The 13,257-nt window shown below is 36.5% G+C and overlaps 1 protein-coding gene across 11 annotated transcripts in view; it reads left to right on the plus strand.

Moving 5' to 3' along the window:
- The window catches only part of C4H5orf34 (chromosome 4 C5orf34 homolog), a 33,736-nt gene extending 20,594 nt beyond the window's left edge, over positions 1–13,142 (plus strand). For 9 of the 11 annotated variants that reach the window (XM_049109285.1, XM_049109286.1, XM_025434367.3 and 6 more), the window contains 4 exons: positions 343–437; positions 2,181–2,279; positions 6,834–6,874; positions 10,914–11,299. In XM_049109285.1, the coding sequence (XP_048965242.1) occupies positions 343–437; positions 2,181–2,279; positions 6,834–6,874; positions 10,914–11,107 (429 nt within the window). In that variant the 3' untranslated portion in view covers positions 11,108–11,299. Of the gene's footprint in view, positions 1–342; positions 438–2,180; positions 2,280–2,705; positions 2,784–6,833; positions 6,875–10,913; positions 11,300–12,616 lie in introns of those variants that run through there. The other 2 variants (XR_004815336.2, XR_007410359.1) reach the window with 2 other exon arrangements.
- The last annotated feature ends 115 nt before the right edge of the window (positions 13,143–13,257 follow it).

Genomic DNA, 13,257 nt, shown 5'->3' on the forward strand with positions numbered 1-13,257 from the left:
ACAAAGAAAATAAAATACCACACTATCTCAATTTATTTTTTGAAATATAAAATCTGTCACGAAGCTTTATTAATCTCATTGGATTTCCTAGCAAAAATCAGAAAAGATGACAAAAAAAATCATTTTTATAAAGATAGCTATATAGAGAAAGACTGATAGAGTGGTGGTTCAATAATGCCCATAATTCATGTAAAAGATAACTTTTAAATTAGTCAAAATAAAGTTTTAATGATTCACCTACTTATTTTTTAAACTGATAACATAGAAGAGGCTTTTGTTGTGTTTTATGTTTTGTTTCAGTTTCATAATGATAAAACTTACCTTTCCTCCTTGCTTCTTAAGGTAAATCAAGGTCTCAATTTAGGTTGGTGTAAATTAACTTTTCCTGATGGACAAGATCAGTTAATTCAGATTGAACACCCTGGACCATATGAAAGGTACTGAAAAGCAGTTTTAAAAATTATTTTCAGGGGCACCTGGGTGGCTCAGTGGTTGAACATCTGCTTTTGGCTCAGGTCATGATCCGGGGTCCTGGGATCGAGTCCTGCATCAGGCTCCCCACAGAGAGCCCACTTCTCCCTCTGCCTATGTCTCTGCCTCTCTCTCTTTTTCTCTCAGGAATAAATAAAATCTTTTTAAAAAATTATTTTCATAATAGTTAAGTAACTTTTACTTTTAGAGGGGAAGCGTATAATTTTTTTTCTTTTTTGAGTGTTAGTAAAGCAAAATTTATTGAGTGATAGTACAAAGCTCCCCAAAGAGGGCGGGTATCCAAGTGGGTTGCCCCAAACATTATTTAGATGTTACATATAAAAAATAATAGTAATAAAAATAATAATAAATGTTATATATATTTTTAGGTTTTCCAGGTAGATAATGTACATGATATCATTTCAATAGGTTTCAGAATTTGCAGTAATATTGGCATCTAGCATAACTAAATAAATCAAGTCAGCTTTAATCATTTCCATTTGTATTCAAGTGGTTTGTCAAAATAAATGTTTTCAGTATAACTGGCTTGCTGTGGAAGTTCAAATGTGGACAGCTATGTTTCTTAATTAACTAATTCCTTAACCAGTTTGAAATAAAGTTTGCAAAAATTGCCAAACTTATGTATACTTCTGTAAAATGGAATAAAATTAATTCACTGATGCTTAAAATGGAGAAGATTCTTGAAATCAGCTTTTATGAATATGCCTTTTCTGTTTTTGATTAATGTAATTTGTTATAATCAGTCAACTTGCAATGTTTTCAACATATTAGTGATTTTTACTTGAGAATGTTCACAGAAGAATTGCTTTTTTACTTCATGAATTTATTTTTCTTTTAGAATTTATTGCATTTTGGTCTAAATGCTTCAACATTCATTGCTAGTTTGAATAATTTGCATCTAAAATACAGCGTCGTGGGGGCCTTGGGTGGTTCAGTGAAGTGTCAGACACTTGATTTTCGCTCAGTCATGATCTCAAGGTTATGGGAATAAGCCTCAGTCTACCTGAGATTCTGTCCCTCTCTCTCAACCCCTCCCTCTGCACGCACGCACACACATACACATATGCGCTCTCTCTCTCTCTAAAAAAAAATAATTAAAAAAAAAATACATTATTTGGCGAACATTACTATTTGTTTTAGCCCATCACTTCAGACCATTCATTTTATTGAACTTGATACTTGTTTTGTATATTGAATGAGTTATATATAATTACACATTTATGTATATGTGTAGGGGAGAATTAGTGTGTTTTGGTTTAATTTTATTTTTTTATTTTTGGTGGGTTTTTTGTGTGTTTTTTTTAATTTTAGAAAGTAAATGCTCAGTCTTAATGTGTAAAGATATTTTCATTATAAAACATAATTAAACTCATTTAACTTTGTAAAACTAAAAGACTAGATATTTGAATTTGAATTTTGAATGAAATCCAAATATTTTGTTCGATTCTGAAATCTCATCTTTATTATCATGGCCATGAGCATTTTATTCTTGATAAATAATGAGAAAAATTTGCCTTTTCCATTCCCTTTTAAAAAAGATTCAAAAAATTGCCCAATAAATGCCTCACTTGGGAATTTCTTTATCCTTTTTCCCCCAAGTTGCCTTAATAATTTTTCCTTTTTAAAAAATGCTTTTCTAAATATACAAGTTCATTTTTCAGATATTTCTTTTAATATTTTCATTCTAGATATGTGACAGCAGTTATATCATGGTGCAGAAGACTGACCCAGACTAGTCAGAGAGAGATGTCCACACATCCTTCATCTTCTGTTCTTGAAGAAAATTGGTATTTATATTTCTTGCAAACTTCATCTGTGTAGAAGAGACACAAAAATTTAAAATGTCAAATGGTAAACTCTAAGACTTTTTCTGATAGCTTAAGGTTGAAAATAATTTACCTTTAATCAAATATCTAATTTATTACATTTCATCATTTTATTTTATCTGAAGGTCAAAAACTGCACTGAAAACTTTATATCAAAATGGGTAACTCTTTTAATGTGATAAATTCATCCTGAAAACTTTACGGAAAAACTTAAAGGAGATTTTTTTTTCATTTTAGTAATATTAAAAGAAATAAAATGTTGACTAACATAATAAACTTTCAGAAAAAGTTGATTTTGAAATCATTTCTATCATAGTAATTACCTCTCCCAAATTAACTGACAAATCAACAAATAAAGTATTTTGGTCCTTCCTGTGTGCCTTTCAGAATGCAGGGGACTGAAACTGGGCCTCAAAGGAATATTGAGAAAAATTAAAACATGTTATGGAAGGAGTAAGGACAGAGGTAAAAAGTATATTTTGTCTTGTGGAGAAAGTGAGAAAATAGTTTTGTGGAGCAGATGCTATCTGTTAGGCAGAGTGTGAGTAGTAGTGTGAGTTTCGATAGGAATGGATCTTGTGATCAGTAAAGGAGCTCAGACTTGATGGAATTACAAGTTCCTAAGTAGAAAAAAGAGCAGAAAGGAGAGTCATCAGGAATGTTAGGATCTCTGAGCAGAATCTGAATATGCAGGTATCCCCCACTTTTCGAAAGTTTACATTACATGACTTTGCTTTTACGAAAGACCTACATTAGTATGTACCCATTTTTCTACAGCCATACCACCCTCAACATGCCTGATCTTCTCTGATCTCAGAAGCTAAGCAGGGTCAGGCCTGGTTAGTACTTGGATGGGAGTATATACCTGTTTTCGCCAACCAAAAGAAATCCAAAAAGGATTTTTCACTTTTAAGAGAAAAGGCAAAAAGGGAAAATAGCATTCAGCTTTTGTTTTGCAATGAGCTCTTAAAGAGGCAGCTTGCACCCCAATGAGACAGAGTGGGCCTTCCCACCTCCTTGTCTGGAAACTACACTCAGCATCTTAGCTTTAAGCCACCATAGTTTTGAACGTGTCTGTAAACCTCTGTGCTTTATCTCAATTTATTTTGTGTGTCCATTAGCAAGTTGTATCCTCAGGTGACAGAAAAAGCCTAAGAGAAGTTATTTTTAGGGTGTGGGAATGATCAAAAAATTTCCATAAAAATTAATGGTAGTCGTTTTTTAGCTTTATGCCATTTCAGTTTATGAAATTTTTCATAGGAATGCTCTACTTTTGGATAGTGGAGGAAACCTATATGGGAAAAGTGGAATGCCAGGAATAATGTAGGAAGCTTTAAGCTGGTTTGTAAGGTATCTTAGCATAGCATGGTGAAAAAAATACAGATATTAATTTGGATTCTTACCACCTTTTCCTAAATTAGTGAGAGAAAGAGCTACAAATCAAATCAGTAGATGTTATTTGAATATCTTAGGTGTCCTAAGGAATTCAGCTTTCCAGATCCTCCATTCTTCAGCTACCGCCTGTTTGGGAGCAGAAAAGTTGCCCAAGTAGCTCGCAAAAAGTAGTTGGGATAAAAGGGCAATTGTACATAACTTTAAGATTGGTCACTCCATCATCGCTCAGCTGACAAGGCTTGTAAGATGCTAGCCTTTTCATATGAAGGCTTTGAAGAGGGTAACTGTCACTCCAATGTGAGGGTGTGAGAGAGATGCATATTGGTGATAGCAGCTGGGGGTGGGGTGGGGGTGGTGGGGTGGTGGTGGACAACAAGGAGTGGCAGAGACAAAGCAATTGAGGAAGAGTAGGGAGAGAAAGCCAGTCCCTGACAATAGCTCCATTTCCCTTGCAAAGCCTAAGATATCCACTGTGATTTGTTTTCTTGTCAAAGGTATGTTGAAGGAAGAGAAGTGATTACACAGTGAACAGCTACCTGAATTTATTTCAGTATTTTTTTCCAGTTCACCTTCTATTATTTTTTTAAAAGATTTATTTATATTTATTCATGATAGACATAGAGAGAGAGAGAGAGGCAGAGACACAGGCAGAGGGAAAAGCAGGCTCCGTGCAGGGAGCCCCACGTGGGACTCCATCCCGGGACTCCAGGATCGTGCCCTGGGCCAAAGGCAGGCGCCAAACAGCTGAGCCACCCAGGGATCCCCCTCACCTTCTATTATTAACTTACTGATTCAACTTTTTAATAGGGATGCTAGTAAAAAAATAGTACAGTAGATAGTTCACAAGAAGTTGGTTCATCATATGAGCAGCAACATTAAAGGTAGTTTGTATTGTTTGCTTATGACCAGAAAAGTATGAAGAATCAGCAGGCTTTGGACTAAAATGTTGAAAGATCTCTTTCATTCTCCATCCATAGGCTAGCGTACAAGGAAAGAGTGCAAGTTGACAAGGGGGTGCATGTGTTTCACTGTAGTAAAGCAGACAAGTTCTGTACCGCTTTGTGAACTATGAAGACTTCTCTAGTCACTGGAATAGAGAGATACTTTAGATATTAAAGTCCTCATTAATTTTGCAGAGAGCTAGTTGAGTTACACTATTTTCTAGCTGTGTGCCACTGCTCATATTTCATTCTAGCTTAAAGGAAAAAGAGGGAACACATGTAAGAGATTCTGCTGGAGTTGTACACATTTAGCCCTCTACCCCATACCAATTGCTCCAATGTCTGTTTCTGTGGAACATGGTAAGAGCTAATGTTCATAATGTTAACCCTTCCAATCAAGGAGAAGAGAATGTTTAGTATACAGTGTTTACAAAAACAATAGATAAATAAATTTAATAGAAAATACTTATTATGTTTGGGGTACCTGGGTGGCTCAGTCACTTAAGCGTCCGACTCTTGATTTTGGCTCAGGTTATAATCTGAAAGCTGTGAGATCAAGCCCCACATGGGACTCCGTGCTAAGCATGGAGCCTGCTTAAGATTCTTTCTCTCTCTCTGCCCTTGGCCCTCTCCCTCTCAAGGAAGGAAGGAAGGGAGGGAGGGAGGGAGGAAGGACTATGTTTTGACATCTAATTCAATTGTGTAAAAACTTGGCTCTCTAAAACTGTTGCCTAAGAGTTCTATATAAATGAGGTCTTATTATATATGCAAAGTACAGAAGAAAAAGTAAAATATCCTTTCTCTTGAAAAAGACAATCTAGGTATGAAGATCAGAAAATTAAAGAGTTCAAGAGAAGATATTACAGATAAGCATATGATTAATTAACGTAATGCTATAGGAATTCAAGGAAGGAGAGAGCACTCCTTTCATAAAAGTGATAGGATTTTAGTAGGTTTTTAAAGTCTTAACTAAATGTTAAGGAGGAAAGCAGAGGGTGTGCCAGGTTAGTATTAAAAAGTTATAGCAGTGACACCTGGGTGGCTTAGTCATTCAAGCATCTGCCTTCAGCTCAGGTCATGATCCCAGGGTCCTGGGATCGAGTGCCACATTGGGCTCCCTGCTTCTCTCTCTCTGCCGCTCCCCTTGCTTGACCCCCGCCCCCTCTCTCTCTCTGGCAAATAAATATATAAAATCAAAAAAAAAAAAAAGGTTGTAGCAGGCGGGTCCTGGACAGGGTCCTAGAGGAGTGGGAGGGAGAGGAGTATGACGACCCAAACAGAAAACCCTTAGTTTAGATGTGATATCTAGGTTTTCATTCCAGTTTGTTTTCGTCTTGTCTTTGTTTAGATACCAGTCTTTTAAATTCTTGCATTTTAGGGAGAAAGCTACCTTTTTATGAATGCTAGCAGTTTATTGACCTATAATATTTGCGAGTGGTCTGTTTGGGCAGGTAAAATTAGGTAATAAAGTGTTTCACACAGGGGAATTTTTTTCAGCTGTATAATGTCCCTCAAGTTATGGCAGTGTACCTTACGCCACCAAATTTCCAAAGTGTACCAAGTTTTTTTTTTACCGTGCTTCAAACAAATAGAAAAAAATGCTTATTAAAAAAAAAATGCCTTCAAACATCAGTACTTGATTCAAAAGTCCTTGAGGTAGAAACTTTTATTCATTTATCTTATTCATTAAAAGTGCTCAGTAAGTATCAGTTGAGTCAAGTTGATGTGTTGCTAACGTAAAGAAAATTCTTTTTTTTAAGATTTTATTTTTAAGTAATCTCAGGTTAACTTACAACCCCGAGATCAAGAGTCACATGCTCCCCTGACTGAGCCAGCTAGGCTCAGAGAATTCTTAACTTCTGGGCTCTTCTTTCTAAATTCTAAACTTTAGGGAGACAAACCATGAGAGACTCCTAACTCTGGGAAGCAAACAAAGGGTTGCGGAAGGGGAGGTGGGTGGGGGGATGGGGTAACTGGGTGATGGGGCACTAAGGAGGGCACTTGATGGGATGAGCACTGGGTGTTATACTATATGTTGGCAATTGAACTGAATTTAAATTTTAAAAATGTAAAAAAAATTCTAAACTTTATGAAAAAATATCAAGCACACTTACTTGAAATATTTTGGTTATAAAACAATCAGACAGCTATCATGAACTTTCTTTTTCTTTTTACACAGGTCTGTGGCCTCTGAACTTGAAAAGATAAAGAAGTTTAACTGTATCCTTTAAACTTAATGTATTGTCCTGCATAATTATTTCCTTTTCATTCTAGGCTTAATGCATGACTCTGTACCTTATATTAATCCATACTTAAATATTATGGAGCTTTACTGAATAAAATTTAAGATTGTAATTTAAGATATATCTTATCTATAGAAGGTACATCATGTCAATATTTGTACTTTTGAGTGGGTTTAAATAGGGCAAAGGACAGTGAACTAGGGATAAGGTCTCCTATGGAGACGTTTTCTCTTTAATAACTATATTCTAAATTAGACCTAGGTCTGACTTTTTATTTCTTTTTTTAGGATATTTATTATTAAATTTTTCATTTTTAATTTCAGCTTTATTGAGGTATAGTTGACAAAAATTGTAAGGTATTTAAAGATACTGGGCAGCCCGGGTGGCTTAGCGGTTTAGCGCCGCCTTCGGCCCAGGGCGTGATCCTGGGGACCTGGGATCGAGTCCCACGTTGGGCTCCCTGCCTGGGGCCTGCTTCTCCTTCTGCCTGTGTCTCCGCCTTTCTCTCTCTCTGTGTCTCTCATGAATAAATAAATAAAATCTTTTTTAAAAAAATAAAATAAAGATATTAACAAAATTGTAAGCTATTTAAAGTGTACATCATGGTGACTTGACACACATATATATTGTGAAAGGATTGCCCTGTCTTGTTAATTAACACCTACGTCACCTCACATATCCATCCCTTTCCTCCCTGCTCTTTTTTTTGGTAAGAACATCTGAGTTCCATCCTCCCAGCAAACCTCAACCATACGACACAATGTTATCTACTGTAGTCACCATGTTATATATTAGATCCTCAGACTTTATACATTTTAGAGCTTAAAGTTTATATCCTTTTACCAGTCTCTATTTTATCCACCTCCCAACCCCTGGAAACCATCATTTTTACACTGTTTGTCAGTTTGACTTTTTTTAAAAAGTTCCATTCCACACATAAGTGGTGTGTGCAGTATTTGCCTTTCTCTGTCTGGCATATTTCATTTATTGTAATGCCCTCACGATCCAGCTGTGTTGTTGTAAATGGCAGGATTTCCTTATTTCTCATTACTGAATAGTATTCCATTGTATATATGTACCATATCTTTTTTATCCATTCAGTTATTAATGGACATTTTAGTTGTTTCCATGTCTTGGCTATTGTGAATAATGCTGCAGTGAACATGGGAGTGCAGATTCCTTTGAGATCCTGATGTGGTTTCCTTTGATTATATATCCAGAATTGGGATTGCTGGATGGTACGGTAGTTCTTCTTTAAATTTTTGTGGAGCTTCCATACTGTTTACCACAGTGGCTACACCAGTTTACATTTATATTAAAGTACACAAGGGTTTTCTTTTCTCCTCATCCTCATCAACACTTTACTATTGTCTTTTGGATGATAGCCATTCTGATAGGTATGAGGGAATACCTCATTGTGGTTTTGATTTGCATTTCCCTAATGATTAGTAATTATTGAGCACCCTTCTGTATACCTGGTGTCCATTTGTAGGTCTTTGGAAAAATGTCTATTTCGTTCCTCTGCCCATTTCTAATCAGATTTTTGTTTTGCTATCTAGTTGTATGAGCTCTTTATGTATTTTGGATATTAACCTCTTACCAGATATATGATTTCTAATATATTCTGATTCCATAAGTTGTCTTTCCATTTTGTTGTTTGTGTCCTTTGTTGTACAGAAGCTTTTTAGTTTGATGTAGTTCCATTTGCTTTTGTTGCCTTTGCTTCAGGTATCAGATCTAAACAATCACTGCCAAGACTGATGAAGTTTACCCCGTTTTCTTCTAGGCGTTTTATGGTTTTAGGTCTTATGTTCAATTCTTCAATTCATTTTGAGTTGATTTTTGTGTATGGTATAAGAGAGGTGTCCAGTTTCCCAACACCATTTATTGAAGAGACCATCTTTTCCCATTGTATATTCTTGGCTCCTTTGTTGGAAATTGATTGGCCATGTATGCATTGTATGGGTTCCTTTCTTTTTTTTTTCTTTTTGAGATTTTATTTATTTGAGAGACAGAGAGAGTGCACACACATGGGAGTGGGGAGGAGCAGAGGGAGAGGGATAAGCAGATTCCATGTTGAGCACAGAGGCCAATGCTGGGCTCAATCTCATGACCCAGAGATCATGACCCAAGCTAAAATCAAGAATCAGATGCTCAACTGACTGAGCCACCCAGGTGTCCTGCGTGGGTTTATTTCTAGGCTCTCTATTCTGTTCCATTGATCTATGTGTCTGTTTTTATGCCCATGCCATACTGTTTTGATTATTGTAACTTTGTAAGATAGTTTGATATCAGGAAGCATGATGCCTCCAGCTTTGTTTTTCTTAAGATTGTTCTGGCTGTTTCGGTTCTTTAGTAGTTCCATACAAATTTTAGGATTGTTTTTCTAAGGACACCTGGGTGGCTCAGTCAGTTAAGCATCTACCATCAGCTCAGGTCATGATCTTTGGGTCCTGGGATTAAACCCTCCATTGGGCTCCCTGCTCAAGGGAGTCTACTTGTCCCTCTCCCTCTGCTTTTCTCCCTACTCATGCTCTCTCTCTCTGCTCTCTCTCAAATAAAATATTTACCAAAAAAAGGATTGCTTGTTCTATTTCTTTGTAAAATGCTATTGGAATTTGATAGAGACTGCATTGAGTTTGTAGGTTGCTTTGGGTGGCATGGATATTTTAACAATATTAATTCTTTCAATTCATGAGTACAAAATATCTTCATTTATTTGTGTCTTCTTCAGTTTCCATCATGAATGTTTCACCTCCTTAAATGTATTCCTAGACATTTTATTCCTAAAATAATAGGGATTGTTTTCTTAATTTCTGATAGTTTAATAGTGTATAGAAATATAATTGATTTTTGCATATTGATTTTATATCCTGAAACTTTACTAAATTTATCCTTTTTTAATTTCGTTTTAGAGAGAGAGGAGGAGGAGGGGCAGAGGAAGAGAGAGGATCTTAAGCAAGCTCCATACCTAGCTTGGAGTCCATCACAGGGCTGTCTTACAACCCTGAGATCATGACCTGAGCTGAAATCAAGAGTTGGACGCTTAACTGACTGAGCTACCCAAACACCCCTGAATTTATTAGTTCTAACAATTTTGGGGGAAGTTGTTAGGATCTTCTATATATAATTTAATGGCATTTACAAAGTATGATGTTAGCTGTGGGCTAGTCAGTCATACATGGCCTATATTATCATGAAGTAAATTCCCTGTATACCTCGTTTATTGAGAATTTTTCTGTGTCTACTGAGATAATCAGATAATTTTTATCCATTTTGTTAATGTGATGTATCACATTGATTGAATTTCATATGCTAAACCATCCTTGCATTCCTGGAATAAATCTCAATTGATCATGGCATACAATCATTTTAAGGTATTGTTGCAGTCCATATGCTAATATTTTGTTGAAGATTTTTGCCTATATATTCATCAGAGATATTGGCCTGTCATTTTTTCTTTCTTTAAAAAAAAAAATATATATATATATATATATATATATTTTTTTTTTTTTTAAAGTAATCTCTACACCCAACGTGGGGCTTGAATCCATGACCCCAGGATCAAGAATATACACTCCTCCAACTGAGCCAGCCAGGTACTGCTGTAATTTTTTTCTTGTAGTGTTTTTGTCAGGTTTTTGTCTTCAGGGTAATCCTGGACTTATAAAATGAGTTTGGACATATTTCCTTCTCTTCTGTTTTTTAGAAGACTTTGAGAATTTTTTTTAAATGTTTGGTGGAATTCACTAGTGAAACCAACTGGTCCTAGGCTCTTGTTTGTTGGGAGATTTTGGATTACTGATTCAATCTCCTTCTTAGTGATTGGTCTATACAGATTTTCTGTTCTAAGATTCAGTCTTGATACGTTGTGTGTCTAGGAAGTACTAAATCTATTATAAATCCAAGAGATGGTCCTAACAGAAATATTTTAATATGAAGACCAGGCTTTCTGAAATTAAATGTACCTATATAATGAAAAATTTGGAGAAAAACTCCTTAACTAAGCAACTTAGTGTTATTGGAAAATAGTGGTATCCTAAACCAGATTTCTAACAAAAAAAATGAACAGTCATCTGACCATTGTGAACCAAAATCTTCAGAGACCTTGCTGGAAGAAGTTAATGAAAAGAGAGTATCAGTGGCATTGAAAAAAACCTCTGAAATCCTTCAGGATATTGACTATCTTCTATCAAATTCTAAAAAGTGAAAAATGGAATTATAAACCTTAAGGATATTTCAAGTGACTAGTATAAAATTACTAGTAAGCCAAGAAATTATATATATTACTTCTGTGCAATGATTGTATGAAAAATGACATTTAACTTTGGAGGGTACCTATCTTGTAAACCTTAAAATATATATTTATAATGTGCATTCTTAATAAAGAACTATTTTAAAATTTTCTTATTTCAGATTCATGAGAAAATATAAAATTATAGTTGTTGCTGTTTTATGTTGTGAAGCATTCACTATTAAACCTCAAGGTTTTTTTTTTTTTTCCTTTTTAAATATGCAGAATTGTGTGCATTTGGTCATTTGGTATTTGGTCTCTCCAAGTATTTTTCAACAGAACTACCAGAAGAGAATTAGATCTTTATTTTTTTTAAAGATTTTATTTATTTGAGAGAGAGAGACAAAGATAGCAACAGAGAGCATGAGTGGGGAGGGGAAGGAAAAGCATCAGGGAGCCGGACATGGGGCTCAATCCCAGAACCCTGGGATCATTTCCTAAGCCAAAGGCACCTAACTGAACCACCCAGGCGCCCTGAGAATTAGATCTTTAGAGACAGAGATAGGCAATATTGTTTCAAGCTAAGAATTGAGTGCTTCAGCAAACACCAAATTTCACCTGAATTGTTTCATTAATTACTTTCATTCTTTTGAAGATCTGAAAAAAAAGTTAGGCTACTCAAGTATGTGAAACTAAAATAGCTCATCCGAAGTGGTTTACTAGTGCTGTTTATTGAGAAAGCACAAAACCATACATCTAAAGGGACTTAAAGATTAGACCAATATAGCAGAAATGTTCTAATTAACTTCTGATTTCTAGAAAAGACTAGCTTCTTGACATTAAAAAAAAACAAAACAAAACAAAAAAAACAGGAAACAACCAGAAAAATAATGAAGCAAGCAGAGCATAGACCAGGAGTGAGAACATCAATGATTTGAATGAGCATAGTGTTCTCTTGTTAGCTCTTCTCACTTGGCTCCTTGCTACCTTCAGGCTTCAGCACAAATTATCACTTCTTCAGAAGGGCCTCCCCCACTTAGTCTCTATGATATCACCCTGTTTATTTCCTTTACAGCACATACTACAGCCATCCAACTTTTCTTTGTGGTCTAGATCCTCCACTAGCACCTGAGTTCCATAAAGTCATCCTGTAACCCGTTACCAAGCACTAAGCTTGGCACACAGATCATTCAGTATGTGTTGTACAGATGAATCAGTGCCGTGGGACTGTAGGATGACTACAGAGAAAACAATTGTAACAATTTTGTTGTTTTGGTTGCAGGAAGCCATCCATGTTGTTCTTCAATAGCTCTAGAAAGCCTACAGTGCTATACAGCCAGGGCTGCTATAAGGGCAATGTGAAATTGTTACTGCATTCAAACTGTCCTTAATAGGATTAAAAGCACCCCGTGTTGTGGTTAATGTATTCTTTTTAATTAGCTCTTACACTGTGTGGGTTAAAATGTGTATCATTTTCCCTTCCAGTGGAGTCTTTGTCACCGGCTAAAAATCAAGAGTGTGACAATCAACGAACGGTCCAATCGCTGAGACACGGAGCCACACTTTAGGGTTCTGCGAGAGGGAGAGACCGAGCGCGACCGAGTTATTAGCCCTTGAGATTGAAGACCTCACTTTTTACCACAGAAACTTACAACTAAAATTAATATCGTGCCACTACTGCCTTTGCTTCCCATCTGCCCCTTGTTTTGAGAAACTGTAAGTAGGGAAAAAGGAGACAATGCCCCCCTTTTGAGCCCATTCTTTTGCACCCGTGCTTCCTAGAGCCAATGCCAAGCTAGACATCCTGGTGCCCACTCAGGCAGGAAGACAGCCTGGGACCTGGCCATTGTCTCATTGAACAGCTGCCTCTTAGGTCGCCCGGGTGGCTCAACGGTGGAGCGTGCGCCTTCCGCCCAGGGTGTGATCCTGGAGACCCGGGATCGAGTCCCGCGTCGGGCTCCCTGCGTGGAGCCTGCTCCTCCTCCCTCTGCCTGTGTCTCTGCCTGTGTCTCTGAATAAATAAATAAAATCTTAAAAAAAAAAAAAAAAGCTGCATCTTGAGTCCGGCTAATTAGGGTCAAGCCCGGGTAACTTATGCAGGTCCCCCCCGCCCCCCGCCAGCTCCC

This window comes from Canis lupus, chromosome 4, assembly GCF_003254725.2.
Source record: "Canis lupus dingo isolate Sandy chromosome 4, ASM325472v2, whole genome shotgun sequence".
Classification (NCBI taxonomy): domain Eukaryota; kingdom Metazoa; phylum Chordata; class Mammalia; order Carnivora; family Canidae; genus Canis; species Canis lupus.